This window comes from Desmodus rotundus, unplaced genomic scaffold, assembly GCF_022682495.2.
Source record: "Desmodus rotundus isolate HL8 unplaced genomic scaffold, HLdesRot8A.1 manual_scaffold_184, whole genome shotgun sequence".
In the NCBI taxonomy this organism is placed as follows: Eukaryota; Metazoa; Chordata; class Mammalia; order Chiroptera; family Phyllostomidae; genus Desmodus; species Desmodus rotundus.
The window spans coordinates 2,042-25,490 of NW_026527241.1; the positions used below are offsets into that span (position 1 = coordinate 2,042).

The 23,449-nt window shown below is 47.1% G+C and overlaps 1 protein-coding gene across 2 annotated transcripts; it reads right to left on the bottom strand.

Moving 5' to 3' along the window:
- Positions 1–508: 508 nt before the first annotated feature.
- GPR173 (G protein-coupled receptor 173) lies at positions 509–22,176 on the bottom strand. Of its 2 annotated transcripts, none has more exons than XM_045187611.3 (2): positions 21,506–22,176; positions 509–3,339 (listed from the first exon to the last, which is right to left on the bottom strand). In XM_045187611.3, the coding sequence occupies exon 2, from the start codon at positions 3,247–3,249 to the stop codon at positions 2,128–2,130; it is 1,122 nt and encodes a 373-aa protein (XP_045043546.1). In that variant the 5' UTR covers positions 3,250–3,339; positions 21,506–22,176; the 3' UTR covers positions 509–2,127. The 2 variants fall into 2 exon arrangements, with proteins under 2 accessions (XP_045043546.1, XP_045043547.1); XM_045187612.3 differs by lacking the exon at positions 21,506–22,176 and adding an exon at positions 10,989–11,101.
- Positions 22,177–23,449: the final 1,273 nt, after the last annotated feature.

Here is a 23,449-nt window from a genome sequence, read left to right on the forward strand (position 1 = left end):
TGAGATGGGAGTCTCCCTCTTGCTACATACATGCATACGGTTTTCAAGTTCCGTCTCTCCAACCACTCTACTTCCGCTGCAGGCACATACTATAGTTTGTCTCCTCTCAATTAGGTGCATACATGTATGTGTGTGCATGCCATATGTCTCCACATACAGGCATTTACTCACATGTGTGTACCAAGCAGGGGTGCCTCCCCACACAAAGTCACACAGACACACTGTCGCACTCGATCATACCTCTCCACATGTGGTCATGCAGACAGGACACACAGACACACAAACCACACAGACAGACACACACATACACACAGTCAGAAAGAGAAAACATCCAATATAGCATTGTTCATTTCAGTTTTCCATTTACAAAATCCAATGGTGAATCCAGGCAGTTAGAAAAAAGAAATGGAGGAAAACCCTCCTGAATGCACCCTATCTACCCCCACCCCGGTGGTCCCCCCACCCCATTCCCTGGAAAAGGCACCCCCATCACTATCACTGAGAGAACAGGTAACCCCCCACCCCAGCCTCTCAGCCACTCTGGCCTGCCTTTCCAGGGCAACTCCATAGCCAGGCTCATTAATGTCTCTCTTGCCTAGAGTGCCCTCCCCATTCTCCTGGGGGTCAAGGCTTCCCCACTTCTGGGGCCATGTTAGGGTAGGGCGGGAACTTAGGACAAGGGTTTCAATAGGCAAGAGAAAGGATAAATATAGATCTCCCCCTCCCCCAAGGAATGAGAAAGGGATAGAGAACCTGGGCAAGACCAGGCAAAAGGAGTGCCAGCTTGGATCCCCAGTCCACAAGAACTGGCCTTGGTGTGATCCCAGAGTGGACTCTGCCCTGGGAGGGAAGTTGGGGAACCACCCACCTGGGGAATCTGGCTACAGTCTGTTCCACTTTGGGAGGAGATAAGGGTGGAGGGAGGGAAGTCGGGAGCTGAGGGCCCAGAAGACCAAGGGTTACCACGGAGGGGCTTGAGACCCCTGAGGCTTAAGGAGGACAAAAAGAGGTCAGATAGAACTGGACTCAAATCCACAGTACCTTGGCGCTTATCCACTATGAGATGCCAAGGCCCCGAAAGAATTTTCATCTTTGGGAGAGTAGCGTGAACTCAGGAGACAATTCTGGGTTTGAATTCCGCTCTGATGCCAGGCTCTGGGACCCAGCTACTCTGGGGAGTTCGACTATCTCCCTACACTTCCCTGGGGGGCTGTTCTTGCCTGTATGGTACCCACATCAGCCCTAGTGGGGCTAGAGTGGATTTCCATCCTCAGAAAGAAGAGGTGGGGCCTGGGGATCCAGGAGGCAGCTTGAGAGAACACAGCTAAGCTCATGTGTCTTCAGCTCCAGGTGTGCAGCTCACATCCCGCTCGTCACCTAACCTGGGCCCATCCTGGGGGCCCTTCTCCCTCCCCTCCTGGCTTCTCAAACAGATGCTCAAGAAACACTTGGGATGTCTGGACATAGTAGGAAGCAAGAGGAGACTGGGCTTGGGACCAGGGTTAGCCTAAAACAACATTGCACACAACAAAGCGATTAAACATCCCTGCTCCCTGGGGACCCTGCACCCCCTTTGGTCCCTCTTGTCAACAGATCAATTTCTCCCTAAATATCCAGGCCTTGCTAAAGGACTTGGAAGGGGAGGGTGCATGGGAGCAGAGGGGGCCAGAAGAGATCTGGAAGTCTATTTTACAGGATAAATTTCCCCATTCTGGACAATGTCAGAAGGAGAGACATTAAAGCAAGAAAGCCTGACTCCTCAGCTGTTAGTAGAAAAACCTGCATTTTCAGTTTGTTTTCTTTTTCTGAATTGGAGGGAGAAAGAGAGAAAGAGAGAGAAAGAGAGAAACAGAGAGAGAGAGAGAGAGAGGGATTGAGAGATTTTGATTGATTGTAGAAGTGGAAAAAGAGGCAGCAGAGACAGGCCCTAGAAACTAGAAACACCCCTTTCCAAGTCCCCCACAGCTGGGGAGGTGTTGGCAAAGGTGCTAGATTCTGGGTGGTTTGAGGGGCTGGAGCTGGAGCTCAGAAAGAAAGGCTCCTGTATGGGGCCCTACCCCTCCCTTTCTGTTGGCCCCATCATGGTGGCCATGACCTACTCCCTGTCTGTCTGCCTACCAGCCTGCTTCACATGACACAGTAGGGTTCTCTGGGAGCCGGGGCACCTCCTGTGCCCCAGCAGGGGGCGTGAGTCCTCAGGCACTTCTTGAGGTCCTTGTTGAGCAGGAAGCAGACGATCGGGTTGACGGCAGCCTGGGCGAAGCTCATCCAAACAGCAGTGGCCAGGTAACGGTGGGGCACGGCACAGGCTTTAACAAACACTCGCCAGTAGCAGGCCACGATGTAAGGTGACCAGAGGAGCAGGAAGAGCAGTGTGATCGCGTAGAACATGCGGCCCAGCTGCTTTTCACCCTTGACCTCGTCCATGCCCAGCAGCCGCCGGCTGGCTGCATGCCCATTCTGCCGTATACCTAGCAGGGTTGGCGGCATGGGCCCACGGCCAAAGCCAGCGATCCAGTTGGCAGCAGCCTGGCCAGTGGCCCCAGGACCATGGAATGTCCAGTTCTGGCTGATGGCTGGCACCATCTGCACTGGCTTCATCTTGCGGTGACGATACTCAAAGAGGAGCAGTTTGCCATAGACAGCATGTGTAGCTGCCATGAGCACAGCCAACATAAGCATGAAACCCAGCGTGTCATTGGCCTTGAAGTAGCGATGCTCAAAGATGCACTGGTCCTCCTCACGGATAAACTTGTAGGTGCCCACATCGAAGACGGGCGGGAAGGCCATGGCCACAGATAGGGTCCAGGCCATGCAGATCACGGCTGCACATGTCCAGAGTGTCATGCGTTTGGCGTAGAAGCGGTGGTGGGCGATGGCCATGTAGCGGGTGACGCTGATGCAGAACAGCATGAAGGCCGCATGGAAGCAAAAGAGCACAGCCATAAAGGCCACAATCTTGCAGCTGAGTGCACTGAAAGTCCATGAGGAGCCATGGCGCACAGAAGCCAGTACAAAGGGGAAGCAGACGGCAGAGCGGATGCCGTCAGCCAGGCACAGGTCCAGCAGAAAGTAGTAAGGAGCCTTGTGCAGGGCACGCTCCTTGAGCACCAGCAGCGACAAGATGGCATTGCCCGCCAGGCTCACGCACATGATCAGTCCCAGCAGCACCAGCTTTACATAAGCCGATGCTGATGGCGGGGACAGTGCGCCGCTCACCTCCTCCGGCTCTCCAGTGGTGTTGGCCATAATGAGGGGCAGAGGCTGCTCCCAACCCTATGGAGTCAGCCAGTCCGGTACTGGATGGGGGACTCCATCAGTTGTCCTGCTGGGCCGCACCTGCAAATAGGGGTAATGGAGGAGGCACAGACATAGAGACAGAGAGATGAGGGCAAGAGAGAGGCAGAGAGGAAAAAACACACAGAGGCACAGAGACACCGAGACAAAGTGAGAAAGGATAGACCAAAGAGATAGAAAACAGCGACAAAGATAGAAATGGATAAAAAATTGAGACAAATGCAGGGGATGGAAAAGAGTGAGAAGAAATAAAGAGACAGAACCGGAGAGACAAGAAAAGAGAGAGAGAGGGACAGTAGAGGGAGAGGGACAGGGAGATATGAGAGAAGAGGAGCGGGAAAGGGAGGAGAGAGGGAAGGAGAGAAAGAGAAACAAGAAAAAGACAGGGAGAAACAGATAGAAAATTTAAAAAGTGAGGAAGAAACAGAAAAGGCAACGTTAGTGTGACTGTGAAGCCTACTACCCCCCATGCCCCCTACTTACTCCCTGGCTGGTCTTAGGCCCTGCCCCTGGCCCACTGCTGCTTCTAAGCTCTCCTCACCGAGGGACTGCACGGCATAGCTCTAGATGTCTTTGGTTACCTGTTTCCTACATTGGTGGATCTGTGGGGCAGGGATGCTGGTGTGGCTCTTTTCCCTTTTCGTAAAGTCCTAAGGTGGTGCTCTTCAAACTTTTCTGACTACCACCCATCATAAGAGTTTACATCACACTCTGGTACACATACACACACGTGCAACACAGATGACTCAAAAGTTTTGAAGAATAGTACTGAGTCTATGTCTAATACTCCCATCAGTTTCTATTCTATTTCATGTTTTTTTGTTTATGCTGGTAGCACTCATTAAATAAATTTCTTTATTCATGATCAGGAATGTGTTTAGCTTGCTCAAGGAACAGTGGGAAAACCAGTGTGGTTGGAATAGGGCAGGTGAGGGAGACTGTGGTAGAAGGTAAGGTCACAGAGATGTCCAGGGCCAGGTCATGTAGGGCTGTGGGCCATGATAATAACTTTGGTTTTTATTTTAAGTGAGCTGGAGAGTGTATGGATATAAAGACGTAGGTATGCTTGTGTGTATTCATTCATTGAAAAGCCATTTACTGAATATCTACCGTGCCAGGCACTGGGCGTAGAGCTGTGAGCCAGACAAAGATCCCTGCCCCTGTGGAGCTGACATTTTAGATAATAAAGACAATACATATGAAGTGATGCATAGTAGGTCAGATGATGATAAGTTCCTAAAAATAAAAAAAGGAGGAAAGGGGGGTAGGAAGATGCAATTTTAGATGAGGTAGACAAGGAAGGCTTCACGGAGGTGTCATCTGAGCAAAGACCTAAAGGAGGTGAGAGAGTTAGTCATGTGGGTACCTAGGGGGAGAGAAATCCAAGCAGAAGGAACAGCCAGAGCAAAGGCCCTGGGGTGGGACCTGACATGGTGCCTTTGAAGAAGTGCAAGGAGGCCGCTGTGGGCAGTAGAGTGACAGGAAAGTGGTGGGAGGTGAGCTTAGAAAGTGGCAAGGGCCAGATCATGTCGGCCATGGTAAGGACTCTGCCTTTTGCTCTGAGTGAGATGGGAGCCATGGGAGGGGTTGTGAGCAGGGGCGAGATGTGATATAACTCAAGATTGAACAGGATCCCACTTGCTGCTGTGAGGAGTACAGAACTTGGGGGCAAATGCGCAAGTGGGGAGACTACTCAGGAGGCTCCTGCAGGAATCCAGGTGAGAAATAATCGCACACCTATGCTCTTTGCCCTGCTTCATTTCTTTTCCTAGAATTTATCTCCTCTAACTCACTGTGTTAATTTACTTTTAAAATTTGCTTTATTGCTTGCTTCTCCCTGTGAGAACAAAAGCTCCACAGGGCAGGGCATGTAGACTCATGTAGTCTCCTCTAGGAGATCGCTGCATGGCATGTGGTAGGCCCTCAGTCCAAAGCTGCTAACCAATTGATTGGGGCTAAGTAGGCTGGTGGCTCAGGGAGGGCTGCCTGGAGGCATCCAGGTAGGATTTGTTGAAAGAGCAGCCTGGGCAGTGCACGAGTGGGAGGGCACAGGCAACACTTGGCAGGGAACAGGAAGATTCCTGGTGCGTGTGGGCTGGGGGAGAGGGTGTGAGGTGTGATAAGGTAACCGGGCAGGTACCGGAGGAAAGGTGGCCTTGCAGAAGCTGAGAAGATCAGAACTACTGTTGGGGCTGGGATGAGCTTGAGGTTGGGGGAGGCAGAGCTTGAGTGAGTGCCTTTCTAGCTGCCTCTATCCCAGGAAAAAGTCTCCTGTCTGCACTATTTTCTAGTTCAATGCAGCCTGGTCTGCCACAGCCACCTGGGGCCAGGCTTTTTGGATGGCACCCTGAAGTCTCAGAGCCAGTGCCAATAGGCCACCAGAAGGTGTTGGGACAGGGGCTCGGGAGAAGTGGGGTTGACAGGCCCCTTTCAGCTGTCCCTCAAGGCCTGATAGCTCACACAGAACTGTGGACCAGCCCACAGACAGCTGGGTATGTGTAAACGTGTATGCACACACACGCGCTCTTTAGCCTTGAGAGGAAGCAGGGGTGAGAGTTATAGAGACAGAGGGAAACGGAATGTCAGAGAGAGTCAACGAGACACATAGAGTAACAGAGAGGAGAAAGAGACAGGAGCAGAGAGACAGAGACAAACAGAAATTGAGCGGGGGCAGGGGGGGCAGAGACATAGAAAGAGGACACAGCCTTACAGACAGAAAGAGATGGAAATAGACAGAAAAGGGAAGAAGAGAAAAAGAGAGTGAGAAAAAATAGAGACACACAGAGAGAAATGGAGAGAGTGGGGAGACAGAGAAGGGAGAGAAAAAGAGAGACAGAGAGAAAGGGAGAGAGATAGATGGGTAGATACTGAAGGAGATAGGTCGAAGGGGAGGGATAATACCGGGAAGGAGAGAAAGACATAGAGAAACAGAGATGGGGTGGGGGTGGAGGCAGAGGCAGAGAGAGGGAGAAATAGATAAACACAGAGAGAGGGACACAGAGAGACACACTAAGACCAAGAAGGTGGATAGTGTGTAGTCCAGAGTCTCAGTGAAAACAAAACAGACGCAGCAAACAAAACCCTGGTGTCGCCTGGAAAGCTGAGGCACTTGTACAAATAATAGAGGAGGCTTCTTCTGAGCACGGACGGGCAGCACAGCCCGGGTCCCAGATGCCCTTAGACACAGACACCTACACACTCACACACACACAGCCTACAGCAACGGCACCGGTGGGTTGCAACCAGCTCGCACATAGGGCCGCTGTGTGTGGAGTGTGTGATCTGCTTGAGCGTGCACACACGGAAGGCAGACGGCACACCCGGCCTAAACGCCAGTGCTTCGTCCTCAATAAAGGCGTTACTGCCCCCTACGGGACACTTTGGAAATTTGTAGGTGCATTTTTGGTTGTCACAGAGCTGGGGTGCAGGATGTCTTTCTAACATTTAAGGACCCAGGGTGAGGATACTGGCCATCCAGTGATGTGCGGGGCAGTCCCACACAGTCAACATGTCCCGCATTCCCTAGGACTTCAGACTTGGAATAAACTGAACCTAAACCTACCTCTATTTCACAGATAAACACAATTTCCCTCCTGCTTTTAATATACAGTAGGTCTTGATAACATTTTATTCAATGTTGTTTGGTTATAACTTTGATGAGATACCGTAGGAACTTAACTCTTGTTTGTATCAATTAGCCTGTGGTAAAGCTGGTTTCGTTATACATCGTTTTGCCGCAGTTTCAAGAGCCTATTGACGACATGAAGTGAGGACTTACTGTACCCCGAACTCTCCAGGAATGTGGCTGTTAAGTGCACAGGAGCCTGTACTTTGTTTTGTGGAGCACTTTCCTTGAGCTGTTCACTATTTCAGGAAAACCTCAGCCCTAGACCTTTCTGCACCTCCTGCAAGGGGCTGCTCTGATCCCCCCTTCTCCCTCACCCGCGCGTGCGCACTGTGTTACTGTGCGCTCTAATGACTTCACTGCGTCTCCCGTGGAGTGTCATGACCAGGCGTTTACATTTGAAATACAAGTTATTTTCTTCTAAATCACTTTCATTTTATTTTTTATTTCTTTGTAAGAGTGAATACAATGTGGCTATTGTGTAAAATACTATACGGATTTTCTTTTGAAATTATATGTGCAGAGAGCTTATATTACTTAAGATCTTTGTGTCCAGATAGTAAGGGGGCATTACAAAACACGTTCCATGAAAGAAGGTGTTAGATATGAGAGGGCTGAGAATTACATACACAGACAGGCAGACACACACATATACATGTGCAATAGTTCATAAACCCACAATAATAACACCCCTAACACACACACACACACACACTTGCGAAGTCTCAAATCCTGACAGATTCACACCTGCAAACCTACTCACTGTTACTCACACATAGACTTATATCCCCTTTGTCTCATTATATCTGATTATTTAGATCCTCTCACATATTCAAACTCTTGCAATACGTGTATATAAACAGCGGCATACCTATATCATCACTTACACAAACACTGTTACACACATTCACACTCAGATTCAAAGTCACTTAAATAGGCCAGCATGCTCACATGCACTTGAACTCTGCTATAGACATACACACACAGAGAGAAAAACTGCCCATGTATACAGACGCTCACAGACGTGTACACACAAACTTGTTCACAACACATAGATACATTTACATGATATACACATCCCGCAACAGGTATACACCAAGAGACAGCCCTGTGTATGTGTACAGACCAGCCAAAGCCTGCACACACAAGTGGAAACATTAGCACAGCTGCCCGGCTGGTGGGCACCTGCCACAGCAGGAGGCTAGAGAAAGATGGGGCTCTAGGGGGGACATGTGGAAAGAGAGGTTGTAAATATTTGGGTCTCTTCCCGTTGAGACATCCCAGATTGTTTTCTGATTATTCTTTTGATTGCCACTCATTCATCATCGGTGAGGGGTTCTTTTGTTTGTTTTCCCTATAAGTATACAATGTTGGTTTTTCTTTTAATTTGATCTCATTCTTATTTTCCCACAGTGTTTTCTCTTACAGAAATATAAGGGCTGTATGATTGTTGTTGTTGTTACTCTCATATGGTGTGAGGTTTCCTTAGAGGAATGCAAGTAATTCGTTAATTTCTTTGATTGTTGCTGCTTTACAAAAGAAACTTTTTTCCTAGAACATTTGAAACAGAAAAAAAGTAGAAAGAATCCTGTAATGAACCTCAGTGCACCTACTGCCCAGATTCACTAGTGATCAACTCATAGGGTCTTATTTCACCTATAACCTCACATACTTCCCCCACTTCTAGAATATTCTGAAGCATACCTGTTATGCCATTTCATACATAAGCATTTCAGAAAGTATTTCTAAAAGACAAGAACACTTTCAAACATTACAATAATGTCATTTTTGTTATTTCTTAAGATTATTTATTGATGTACTTGCTACTGGCTTTTAATATTAACAATTAGCCAAGTCTGATTCTTGGTGGGATTTCATAATTAATCGCTATCTTTTGATCTTGGGGGAAAATAGTGGTCAATAAATGAATGAAGCCTGACTGTAGTTGAATTCCATTGACTCACTGAAAGGGAAGCCAGCCTTTCATGGCTGGTTTGGAGTGCTGCTTTCTTAAGAATGCAGAAGACCTAAAATTTGTTTATTGAAAAACTGTTTTCAGAAGTCACAAAGGTCTGCTGACCTCTTCAATATCTTATACTCAAGTATATTTTATTTTTAAGATATTTTCTCCATCATCATGGACTTTCTGACTAAAGCTTCAAAATCAAGAAACTCACAAGACAAACAGTACTTTCCTGTCCCTCCCCCAAGAAAATCCAGAATGTCCTAAATTAAGCAATTTAGTGAAGATTGTCTCAAATTTGGATTTAGCTGCCAAATTAGTCCTTTCTTCCTCAGCCTAAATATCTGATTTGTGTGGGAAAGTTATCAAAAGAAACTCATTTCCCAGTAGGGCACGTTGGTCAACTGACCACAGAACACTATCACACAGAGAAAGATTTGGACTCCTTAAAGCAACTGGAAGTGCAAATTAAGAAACCAGGCTCGTTTCCGAGATGGGTTTGAACATTCTTAGATAGAGCTCAACCAGCTAGTGACAGGACTGCACAATTGACAAGCTAAGATGCCCCTCCTGGTAGAATCTCACATGTTAGCAGTCTGCCAGGAAGCTGTCCATACTATAAACTGAAATCAATGAGGTAAAAAGGAGCAGGGCCACTTTCAATTACTACTGTTAGGAGACAGTGTGAACAGGTCAAAGGACATCAAGATCACAGTAACCCAGAAGACTGCGGAATCAAAGAGTTTTCATTTTTTATTGATGCATCTCTGAATGTTAATTAACTTGCTTGGTTCACAGGATTAGTCAGAAGTCCTGAAAATAAATGCAAGAAGCACCAAAATAAACTAAGATTGAAATATTCAGAGTGATACATGAATATTTTGAAACATTGTGGAAACTCTGCCTAAGTCTGTGGTCTGATGCCGTCGTTGTGCTGACAGGACGTTTACATCTGGAATTTGTTCTGAAAAGTACCAAGCTTCATTCACGGAGGGGCCCTTACCTTATAAAAGCTTGCCTGCAGGTCTAATCTCCGCAGTTAATGATCCTAGGTGAATTTAATTAAATTCAAAGCACTACCCACCTGCGTGTCAATTTTCTGTGAAGCATTGGGATCAGTACACCATTCTCTATTGTTTTAAACCTAAGTGTGTAAAGATTTTGTAAAAGATTTAGGAGCTAAAAGAAAAATTTCAGCATTTCTTTGTGAATGATTTTCCCTTTCCAGATTTGATGTTCACTGGTTTCAACAAATGGCTCTTTGAGCACATGAATAAAATTGCATAAAAAATTTTAAAGTCACTCAAAAATATCATAAGGGTATACTGACAAGTTTTATGGATTCGAAGCCAAACTTCAACTTAAAAGAAATGAGGTCAAGTATGGCTCCCTTGGTGATGTTTCGTTGGCATTAAAAGTTGAGTACTAAAAAAAGACGTATTAAGATGAGTACAGCAATGTATGTGTGTACTTAGGGGGAAAGCTTCATCATTATTTTGAAATATTCAAAATGGAAATTTTCTGTTGGATTCAAAATTCATGAGCATTTGTTACAAAAAAAATTTAAACACCACATTTGACTGAAACAAAAGAAAAAGGCATCGGATTGAAAGAACCATCCTGCCTTGGAAACACAAAATTCAAGGACTATGAATTATCAAGTTTTGCTTATTGATGATAAAGGAGTTTTAACCAATTAAAAAAAAATACTCTTCGACCATTCACTGCCACCTGCTTATGCGAGCAGTTCCCTGTTGATGGTGACTATCAAGAGACAGAAGAGATCATTGAGCTATTTGGGGCATAAAACCTGGGTCCCTGCTTGGCTGTGGCAATAACAAGCGAGTTAAAAAAGGGAGCTGAAAAGGGGAGGCACGAACAGCTATTCCACTTCTTTAGAAAGGTTGCTATGGTGTGGAAGCACCAGCCACATTCAACTCTAGAAACCGCATCTGATGCTCCAGAGAAACCCAAACGGCATTTGAGGGCTCCAAAGCTCATGCTTTTGAGATGAGCTTTGCAGCTACATTTGATACATTCAAGCTAATTATTGAGGACAAGGGGGCAACTTGTGCCTGAGCATCCTCCATGGAATGATCTTACCTTCAACAACACGCCTTCCAAGATAAAGAAGTGGCAGGCCACGATGGAAGTTTGTATCCATGTCAAAACTAATAGCTATTGGTTTGGCCAAAAAGTCCACATCATTTTATTCTATAAAACAAAAGACACATTTTTCATTTTCACCAATAACTTTATTGATTTGGATCTTTTGAGTATGTCGCCTACCTCCCATGTGGTATAATGTCGATTGTTCTCAATTAATGTCCCGATATGATTGTTATCAACTTTAACTGGTCTACCAGACCGTGGAGCGTTGTCAGGCAAGAAATCTCCAGCATGAAACTTCGCACATAACTAGTGACATATTCTATCAGTCACAGCACCTTCTCCATATACTGCACAAATCTTTTTTTATCTCAATTGAGTTTTTACCTTTCTTGAACTAATAAAGCATAATATGCCAAAATGTTGAATATTTTCTTCCATCTTCAATATTAAAATGGCTACACAAAAATTCATCAATTTTGATGTTTCTTTAAAAAATGCACACTGATGCCCTGGCTGGTGTGGCTCAGTGGATTAAGCATCGGCCTGTGAACCAAAGGGTCACTGATTCGATTCCCAGTCAGGGCACATGCCTAGATTGCCTGCCTGGTCCCTGTTGAGAGGCAACACACATTAATGTTTCTCTCCTTTTTTCTCCCTCCCTTTCCCTCTTTCTAAAAATAAATAAAATCTTTTTACAAAATGCACACTGATATGACAGCTGTCACCATACAATCTAACAAAATTGTTTCAAATGAAACAATTAAAGACAACTAAGTGCTACTAGAGCCATCTTACGAAAAAAACAATCAAACTTTTTGGCCAACCCAATATTTGCTTCATTCGTTGTTTTTTTAAAAACCAAGAAACACAATAACTTGATAGAAGATCTATGCTCAGCACCAAATGTTTTACCGTATCATGATGAAAATGACCATAAATGAATTAAATGACCATAAAATAAATCAAGACAGTCAGGACCAAAGTCTCAGAGGTGGGCATCAGTGCGGACCAGTACAAATTTGCATGAGGGAGGAAAAAAGTTATAGCTCCAGAAGTGAGCTCAAGTGTATTATGAAAAAAATCCATTTGAAAGTCATATATAAGTTTTATAACTCTCCTAAAACTTCGCATGTTTATTTTTCCTACCAATTTGCATAATATAAAGAAAATGTAAGGAGTTTCTTCTCATCAAACTCCAGCACTTCCAAATCCCTTTCAGTTTACTCCAGCGTGCCATACACATGGTTCATGTTCTCTGTGCGCCAGGCTGTGAGTGCCGTAACACATTCACATCCACTCACATTGCATATACACACTAGCACACACAGACAGATACGTGCACACAGGGACACGTATACATGGAGATTCGCATTTGCCAATTCAGACTTACATCAGCTGATAAGTGCAGCCAAGTGCTCACACACACACATACACACACTCCTCTTCTATATAGAAACAGGCGTGTGTGTAGGTGCCCACCTATCAGCAAATTACAAGATGTGCAAAACACACACAGGCACCCTTCTACAGAAATACAGGCCTAGGCAGCGACACATTCACCATTCACATGGACACTTGCAGACACACACACCTACAGACCAAACTGTATGGACCTACACGCTGTCAGACACAATCACAAATGCACACAACTGACAGTCAGACACAAGCAAGTCCTGCTCACGTTCTAGAGATCCAGGCCTTCTCTCACCCCAGGCTCTTGCACTATGAGATTAAAACCCACCATCTTATACGAACCCTGCCCTTCCACACATGCGTATACACACAGTATGTCAATCTGCCCTGGTACATACACACACAGTACAGACATGCTTGCACATACAGGCACATCACTCAGGCTCACTGCTACATACACAGAGGCAGCCAGGCACGTGGACTAGTGCAGACTCATGCACTCACATCCACATAGCCCGATGCTTACAAACACAGACAGACACAGCCCTCCGATGCACACACCTTTTCACACCTACACGTACACTCACACAACACAGATACACATATCCTAGTACATGGCCAGATAAGCATAAATCATTTACACACACATCCACCTACATCATCACATATAAACGTGGATACCAACATCGTTACATTTACAGCTACTCACAACAGAGGTTCACAAGCAGGCATTTACATCCTGACCACTACAAACCTGTTTACATCTTCAAAAACACACTGTTCAACAAACAACAAGTGCTGGCGAGGTTGTGGAGAAAAGGGAACCCTAGTGCACTGTTGGTGGGAATGCAGACTGGTGCAGCTACTGTGGAAAACAGTATGGAATTTCCTCAGAAAACTAAAAATGGAACTGCCCTTTGACCTAGCAATTCCGCTGCTGGGATTATACCCTAAGAACCCTGAAACACCAATCCAAAAGAATCCATGCACCTCGATGTTCATAGCAGCACAATTTACAATAGCCAAGTGCTGGAAGCAACCTAAGTGACCATCAGTAAATGAGTGGATCCAAAAAACTATAGTACATTTACACAATGGAATACTATCCAGCAGAAAGAAGGAGCTCCTACCCTTTGCGACAGCATGGATGGAACTGGAGAGCATTATGCTAAGTGAAGTAAGCCAGGCGGTGAGGAACAAATTCCATATGATCTCACCTGTAAGTGGAACCTAATCAACAAAGCAAACAAGCAAGCAAATAGAACCAGAGACATTGAAATAAAGAACAAACTGACAGTAATCAGAGGAGAGGGGGGAGGGGATAATGGGGGAAAATAAGGGAAGGTCCATCAAGGAACATGTATAAAGGACCCATGGACAAAGCCAAAGGGGATAGGGTTGAGGGTGGGGCAGGGGGAATAGTGGGAGGGAAATGGAAGCAACTGTACTTGAACAACAATAAAAAACACACTCTTACACATGTGCACACACATATATGCAGACATACTTGTACCAGCAATGCAGGTAACACCCACACTCACATGGACACAGTCCTACCACAGATATAGGTGTGTGTACTCCTAGACCCATATGTCTGTGCACTGGGAAATACATACACTTCCGTCCATCAACCTCCTGCACACACACTTCCTTCCTCATACACCCATGGTTTTGTACACACACTGGGAACACATAAAAGTACAAGCCAAGTTTTATGTACAGACATATTCTCATATACACGCAGGATCTGTTCATTCTGTCATACGTGCACATACACACAGATGCAGCAAGTACGCACGCGGAAACAACCCCATTCAGTTGCAGGTAGACACATAATGTTACTCATACTTCAGCACATGTAGTAATTATAGCGCCGGATAACACCTTATAGCACAGAGGACTCATTATGAGCCAGGTATTGTCCTTAGCACTTTTCAAATATAAACCTATCCAATCCTCACCCTCTGAGATAGGTTGTATTACTACCCTCACACTTTAAGAATAAGAAACTGGAACTTAATTGAGGCTAGGTGACTTGTGCAAAGGCACGCAGGTAATAAATGGCAGAACTAGGATTCAAACCCAGAGTTTGGCTCCAGAGACCTTGCAGATCCAACTCACTCACATGTAGAAACACATTTACCTCATGCACATACACAGATACACACTGTTCTAGCGCAAGCAAATGCATACACAAGTCATGTATTGACACACTCAGGTACAGCCAGCCACACACACATGCACATGTGCAGGGATGTGCTCGCAAACACTTCAGCACAGGTATATATGCCATAGGAAAGATTATGTAGATATTCATACACATGCTCGCAACCACACGCACCCAGACACACCCACACTATCACAGAAAAGATCCAGCTACACCACCTACACACCATCCAGATAAGTCCACGCTCACGTACAGATACACCCACATTCTCAGATACACTCACCACCCTAATACATCAAACACACTCATATACACTAACCAGATATGCTCACATGCACGCACCCCCACCCAGATCCACTCATATTGACACATCCTGCACAGAGTCACCTGTACTCTTTCTCTTTCAAATATACCCAGATAATCCTATCTCTTTGTCACATACCATCCAGAGAGAACCCCGCACATGCTACTAGATAGAGCCACTGTCATACACTGACCCAGGTAGGTGCACATTCTCCTCACACACACTATTCAGATACACCCACTTTCACACACATATTCAGTACTGATACAGCCACACTCTCTCACACATATCACATCTAAACACACCCATCCTTATACACATGCACCTCAAATACACCTAGTTACAGGCACTCCACCCAGATGCAGCCACACTTATGTGAACTGCAACTCGGAACACCCACACTCTCACATACAACATTAAGATACAAACTCACCCTCCCAACACAGAGCCCTCATATCTGACCAAAGCACACCTACAGTCTCCCTCACACAGCATCAAGACATACCCAAAATGACACTACATTTACACACACCCCACCCAGATACTCACACTAACAAATTCCTAACCCAAATACATCCACACAGATGCCCAACTACACATAATCCAGAGACACCCACTCACACACAAATCCTATCCATATACACCCATACTTTCTCTGTTCATTTCTTTCTGTCTGTCTGTCTCTCTCACACACACATACACACCCCAAACACAGCTCCAGCCACACGGCCCCACCCAGATCCATCTACCCTCTCACACATACACCATCCGGATTCGTCCCATTCGGATGATTTAGATATATTCACCCTCACACATCCATCACCTAGATACACTCCACTACCATCTAGATACATCTGCATTCACACACATGCCACAGAGCCGTATCCAACTCTCACACACACCATCCAGGGGCACCTGCCCAGTAACTCCACTGACGAGATACATCCAACGCTCTCAACCCCTCCACACCACCCGGATGCGTCAGACTCCAAACATACACTTACCACCCAGACATACCCCCAAACTCTCTTTCACACATCCCATCCAGTTATACACACACTCAAATACATACCCAAGTACATACATACCCAGATACGAAACCGAGACTCTCATGGCGCACCATCCAGATATACCTTAGTACACACTCTGCCACCCAAATACACCTCTGCTCTCAACCATCCATCACCCAGATACACTCACACTGAAAGACATTCCACCCAAAATACACCCACATACTGTCTCACATACAGCCCAGATGTACCCCCCACACCATCTAGATACATACATACCTTGCGCACACATCATCCAAGATACACCCACGCACACTCTAATACACTCACACTCACCCTCTAACCCAATTAAACCCAAACACACTCCATCATCCATATATACTTACACACTCCTCCCACCAGACACATCTGTGCTTTCATACTCTACCCCAAAACACCCACGGCCTCTCTTACACAGACAACACAGATACATCCACATTATCAAACATACACAACATCCAGCCACCCCCTACTCTCTCTCATATCATCCAGATACACCCATGCTCACATAGTCCACAAACACATACGTCCTCACGCATATTCCCACCCAGCCACACCCAATCTCTTATTCATACCGTCCTCCACCCAAAAAGGCTGATGTTCTCATAGTACTACCTGACAAACACACCATTCACATACATTCACATTCACACTCATTTCCCAAATATAGGTTTCCCCACTATCCAAAGTAGAGCATCCCTATGAAAACTTTCGTAAGCCAAAATGGTGTAAAGTGAAGAGTATCCCCGGCTTTCTGAAAGTTTGAGTTATGTCACTTTGCTTTTATGAAAAAACCTATTACCTTACTAATGTAAGTCTTTCATGAAAGGGAAATGGCTTAATGAGAATCTCTGGAAAGCAGGGATACCTGCATACCCGAATGTCTCACACACACCCTACCCGGAAACACCAAGGCTCTCTCTTACATATAAATGATCCAGATACTTCTCCTCTCCCTCGCTTCCCCTGCTCTGTCCAGATATACCCTCACTTATACATACACATTCGCATCCAGATTTCGGCCTGGGTGGTATAATTTGGGTGCTTCTGTGAAAATCATTTACAACCCCAGACACCACACAATGGCACTTTGTCCTGGGCCTTTGATGGTGGGGTGATAGGAAGAGAGGTCTTTGTGTTTCAAGAAATCCTCTTCTAAAGAGGTCACAGGCCCCCTTCCCTAGTAGGACATCAGTCATGACTGGGTCCTACTTCTTGAGTGTGAATGATAATAGGAATTATCCTGAGATCATCCATCAAAACATGTAGTCAAGGCCAGAGAGGCCCCAGAAGGGGGTCATGGATTGCTCGGGTGTTACAGCTTGCCATTCTGTGGGATGTCTACACACTTAGAACCAGATACGGTCTAACAAAATGCCACTGACTCTCAGACATGTACATAAATACGTGCTGGGATACACAGAACATCACACAGACTTCCAAGTATCCTGCCTTATCACCCCCTTAGTGATAGACATTATAGGCACAGGCTCAAGGCCAAGTATCTCTCTCTCACACATACCATCAGAGAAGGACATGCACAGATACCTACACTCATCCCTACACATAGGTACACGTACAGCAATGCACACTCACACTGCACTTGACCTCACATGTGCACATCCATTTACTCTCAAACATAGACATACATGCATGGCAGACATTCACAAGACATAATAATGCCCATCAAGGACAAACATTCATTCACAAATGCAGGTGTGCATACAGGCATACTTACACATGGCCACAGACAGGCAGACTCTGTATCATGCCCAAAGAGACAGTGAATGAACATGACACACCGAAGTGAGCTCCCAAATGTATACACACACACCCAGACATGACCACATAAACATATTCTCACATATTCACACATGGGCACACTCACACATATAAACACCCAGATGTGTACATGCTTGTCAATGAGCTGATGTATTCATATACAGACATTCTAAACACATAGACTTATACACACAAATGAGCGTGTACACCTGTAGCATATTCACATGCACACAGACTTGTACAGTATTCATTACTCTATGCACACAATCAGAGGCAGACACATAAATGTACTTCAAAACACACTCACACAGAGATGTGCACACCAGGTATATTCCTACACGTTCATACACCCACATGAGAAGTAAGCAAAGAAAAGAAGATTCACTTACACCTGGACACAAAAGCATGTTTGCACACATGCACACATGGAAGAACAGTCACATATCCTCACATACTTGTACATCTGCACAAGGGGAATTTGTAACACTCATCACAGACACACACATGCAGACATATCCTCATACACACACAAACACACTTATAGGCCAATAATGGCATGCACATATATTTATTTACACTGTTCCACAACATTCATTCCAGTACAAACAATGGTGTATAAACACAACACACTTATGCAAATAATTAGAACTGTACAAAGTGGTACATTCACATATCTGTACTTTCAGACAGACACACAGGCATATTCACATATACACACTTAGATGTGTCTGAACACACAGGAAACATACAAACATGTTCACTCAAATGCAATACAGCCAGACACTCAGTCACTCACATAGCCACACTCACACTTAGAAATTCAAACAAAACATATGAGACATGTGCACCCAAATATTATGAAATGTAGTTATCGCGCATACCATAATTAGACATGCACTCACACATAAGTGTGCCCACAAAAAATTAGACATATACACAAATGCATTCATTCACCTATGTACACAGCCTTTTCTGCATATATATACAGACATACACCTCCCCAAGCCCTACTCATATACATAAGCAAATGTGCACACAATGGTATATCCAAAAAATATATTTCCATGCACAAAACATGTATTTACACACTCTTTCTTACCCACACAATTAGTTCTCTTTCCACTAGTGTGGCCACCTACACTAGCATTTCCCCAATCAGATGTGAACCCATAATCTGTCTACAGACAAAATGTACTCAAACATGCACACACAGACATACACATAACTAAAAATGCTGGAGAATCCACATGGACATTCACACATGGGCTTATACATACACATGACAGGCACACCCACACAGAAGCATGTTTACACACACACTCTGCCATACACTCATGGACACACACATGCCCCTGCACTCACAAACACACCATTTAAATGCACCTACACTCATATGCACACATGGTCACACACAATGTACACGATCAGATACCAGTAGGCATTTACCTAATTGAACATGGATAGCCAGGCATTCTGAAATCCTCAAACTCACACACCTACACTCACACATGCACACTGAAAGAAAAATTGATACCACACACACATACAACCAGACATTCAACAGGCTTATTGGCTCAGAGAAACACCCTCACTTAGACTCAGAATCAAATATGCCCATTTACTCATCCAGACAGACATGCAAAGTCATACCCACTCCCCAATACACACACAGAAGCCTACCGAAACACCCACACACTTGCACACACTATCACATAGCCTGCTCACACACAAACTCATACATATTCACAGTGCCCATGAACCGACACACAAACACAGACTACACACATAGCCACATGTTTTCACTTGCACATATGCACTCTCACTGAGGGCCAGATGCCTCTGGACCACAGGCTGGGTCCTTTCTCTTCTGCACCAAATACTTCTTCAGAAGAGCCTGCTCTGTACCACAAAGTCCCAACCCTCCCTGCCCCCACATAGGGTGTTTTCTGGACCTCCATCTTTTCCTTCCTCCTCCTCCCCAGCCTTGAGGATCCTTCTCCAGCCACTGACCCACTACCCAGTGCTTCACCACATCTCCACACCCAGAAACCAGCCAGCAGACCCTATGGTTTCCCCAGCGCAGGCTCCAGGTTAGCAACTCCCTGGGACCCATCCCTCACAGGTCTGGCTACTCTATGGGCCACACCCCAGCTCTACCCAAAGCCCTGTTATCTCAGAAGCTTTGGCGTTGTCTACAGGCCCTGCTAGCCACTGACCACAGGCCAAACTCTTGCCAAGTCTCCCCTCAACAGGGAGACGCATACATCACCAGGGCCAGGAATACTGCAGGCTGCCATCCAGGCCTTGGCTAAATCTGGACGGGGTGGGGGGAGTCAAGTCTGTGTGTGTGTGTGTGTGTGTGCACAGACAGGGTGACAGGGGCAAGTGCAAGGAAAGAAGCCTGGAGTCGGGTGGGGGCAGGAGGCTCTGCCCACAGCCAGCACTTATCACTCCCTACATATGAGCAGTTATAACATAGAGCTGATCCTGCCTCCACTCCACTACTCACCCCCCCACCCCGGCTCCATTTGCCTACCTGCTGCCCTCCCGAGATCTCTGCCAAGACCCTGGAGAAGAAAGGTCAGTCCGTCCCAGAAATAATCACTAACAATATTAATCAGGAATAATCAGCAACAATATTGATCATGAGCTTTGCTGGCATTGCCTCAGGGCCACTTCTGCACACATCCTTTACCTCCACGCACCGATTCATTTAGTCACTACACATACCCATGATGGAAGGGTCACCAGTCTCTCTGACAGATGGGGAAAAGGAGGTTTAGTAAGTGTCCTGCTTCCATTGAAGTTGCAGAGCTAACAGTTCGGGGAAGTGTCCCTGGAGAATCTACATTCTCCATATACCAGGTTTTTTTGCCCCTGCAGACATAGAGACCACTGACCACTGGGCACAGGCTGTAAGACCTGGGGGTCCCAGACACAGCATGGTGTCTGAAACACAGACAGACAGCCTTGTGATAGAGGGTGGGGTCCACACTGTGGGCATAACCATGTTGTGTCTGGCCTCTGCAGGGTGATGTGTGGTGTGGTCCCTGTCTCCACAGAGCCATCAGGCAGCCTAGGGCCTGGAAATGCTCCCCATCCCCACTTCAGCTTCCGTTTAGCCCTACAGTGCCTTCCTCACCCTATCCTGGAATCACAGCAATATCTTCAGTGGTGAGTGAGCAAAAGTCTGCTACCTGTGGGGAAAGACACGGGAGGGAGGGAAGAAGGAAAGAAGGAGTGGGGGGTGGTCTGGGTTGGGAGCAGCTTTTCTGTCATGTCTACCCACCTGCCTGGTCACACTCACAGAGAGACAGACAGACACACACACACCCTGCATGCAAGCCAAGGAAACTGGAGGAGAGTGGAGGAGGAGGGAGAGGGAGAGGGAGAGGAGGCAGCTGCAGGAGGCCGAGCCTGCCTCGGGTGCAGGCATTGTGAGGAGAGCACGACAGGCTCCCAGGCATGCCTTCCACAGCTCGTACATTAGGAAATATTAACACAGCCTCTTGCTCAAAGGCAACCATAGTGATAAAAACAGACCCTGTGCTGGGGAAACAGGTGGTGGTTCCCTTTCTCATGGGACATTTGGGATTGGGAAAGGTGGGGATGGCTAGAGGACTCTCCGGGCTCGGGTGCCCAAGTAGCCCTTGTGATGGAGCGGAGAGATAGTGCGAGACTAACAGACAGAGAAAGAGAGAGCATGGCAGTGATGGAGTCTCTGAAACCTGTATAGAAAGACAGAAAAGAAGTCCCAGCCCCCATCCTCTGTGGAGGGATGCTGACTACTTACCTGGGCTTTCTCAGCAGGGCGGTCCTGGAATCCAGAGAGGGGGCTCAAGCTGTCTCACCAAGGATAAATCACAGCGCAGGCCACATTGTGGGACCCTCGGTGATCTGTCCGCCAGTGACACTCCTGCTTCTGTTGCCGTGGATACAGCTGGGCTGGTCTAAATCGCAGACATCAGGGGAAGCAGGCACGGGTGGGGTGCACTGGGCACGGGTGGGGGTGTTGGGGAACACCAGATGGGCAGCACACAGCCTTGGGGTGCCCAGCTAGATGGCAGGTGGGGGTCCGGGCAGGTGCTTCCCCCACTACACACTCCCACCCCCATCTTCATGCCACCGCCAAGCTGGGAGGGGGGCCAGCGCTGGCCCTTGCTACCCGTCTGCCCGCCTGGCTGCCGGTCTCTCCCCCCCTTCCCCGTCCCCCCCGTCTGCCTGCTGGCCGCCGCCTTTTGTCCTCAGAAGACACGGTCCCCGCGGGGCCTCTGCCAAGCCTCTAGCAGATGTTCAGGGTCCGGGGCTCCTCCCTGGGAGCACCCGAGCTATGGCCTGGGAGAGCCCCAGTTTGAGGGGGCTCTCATCCAGGCTCACCGCGCACCCTAGGCCTGGCAGGGATGGGGAAGAGGTGCCGGTCCAAGCCAGAGGCAGCAGCAGAGGTGGTGTTGGGGAGGGGATGGACGCCAGAAAGAGGGGGTGGGGTGGAGACAGAGGCTGGCCTGATAGCTATGTCCCGGGTTTTAGATCCGGGTTGAGGAGGGTGGCTCAGAGCATCCGAGGGGGGGTCCTGATGTAAAATGGGGGCACCACGGGTGTGCCGGAGGGATGTTCCTGCCCTGGGAACCACCCCAGCTCACACAAATCCAGGTCCCAAGATGCTGGGACACTCAGCCTCGATAGAGTATCAGCGGGGAGCCCAGGGCTCTAAGCTGGACCCCATCCTGACTGTCCGTCCCCCCTCTCCTCGATTTGCACGGTCCCTGCCTCAGGGGCGGGCGGAGGAGGGAGGAGGGAGGGAGGCTTGGAGGAAGAGGGAGGAAAGGAGGGAGGCTGAGCAGGCAGGGAGACTCCCAGCCGCCAGCCTGGTCCTCCCTGGGGCGGGGCGCAGAGGGGGTGCTGGTGAGGTTGGGGAGCAACCTGCTGGCCGACTGGGTGGGGATGTGGCGTGGGGGCTGTGCTGCCAGGACAATAGCTGGCTGGGGAAGTCAAACTCCGGCTTTGCCGAGATGTTCGAGATGCTCGAGAGAGGCATGCATGGGGAGAGGTGGCCAAGAGACCGCTGAGGGAGGAACTCACAGGGGTTGCAAGTGCAGAGGAGACAGGGATGGGGGCTCTGCGGTAGGGTGGGACACAAATGTCCTGTGGAAGTTTTCAAAAGCTTTGGGATGGGAGGAATGATTACAACTCTGACAGGCGGGGTAGATAACCTTATTTAGAATGGGTTCTATGGGCATTTTCCCAGCCAAGTCCTGGGGGTAGACTTTCCGGGTGGGGCAGGGAATGCTGCCCAGCTTTGAACAACCCCTCTGCGGACATCTCCTGCGCCACCCCTACTTTCTCTGGGCCCATACACAGGCAGGCCCCTGTACTTAAGGCCATGTTCCAGGACAACAGAATGGGACAGGTGAGATTTGAAAACAAAAATATTCTATCTTGAATGGATTAAGTTGAGCCTAAATGGTGCCATAGTGGGTCCCTTAATTTATAGCCTTCAAGAGTTCCAATTCCCTCCACATAAGCAATTTTATTTCCTTTTTCTCCTCACCCATTGGTTTACCCACTTTTTAAAGACATGCTTTATGCTAGACCCAGTGCTGGGTACTGGCAATCGGGTGAATCAGACTTGCTCTGCTACCAAACTGTGGTCTCGCAGCCCATCTGCATCTAAAACCCTCAGAGAGCTTGTGAAATGTGGATCTCCAGGTCTACACCCCAGAAATATTAATCCAGGAGG

Excerpts from the sequence above, each read along its gene's own strand:
- GPR173 (XM_045187611.3), bottom strand. The coding sequence starts at position 3,249 with ATGGCCAACACCACTGGAGAGCCGGAGGAGGTGAGCGGCGCACTGTCC.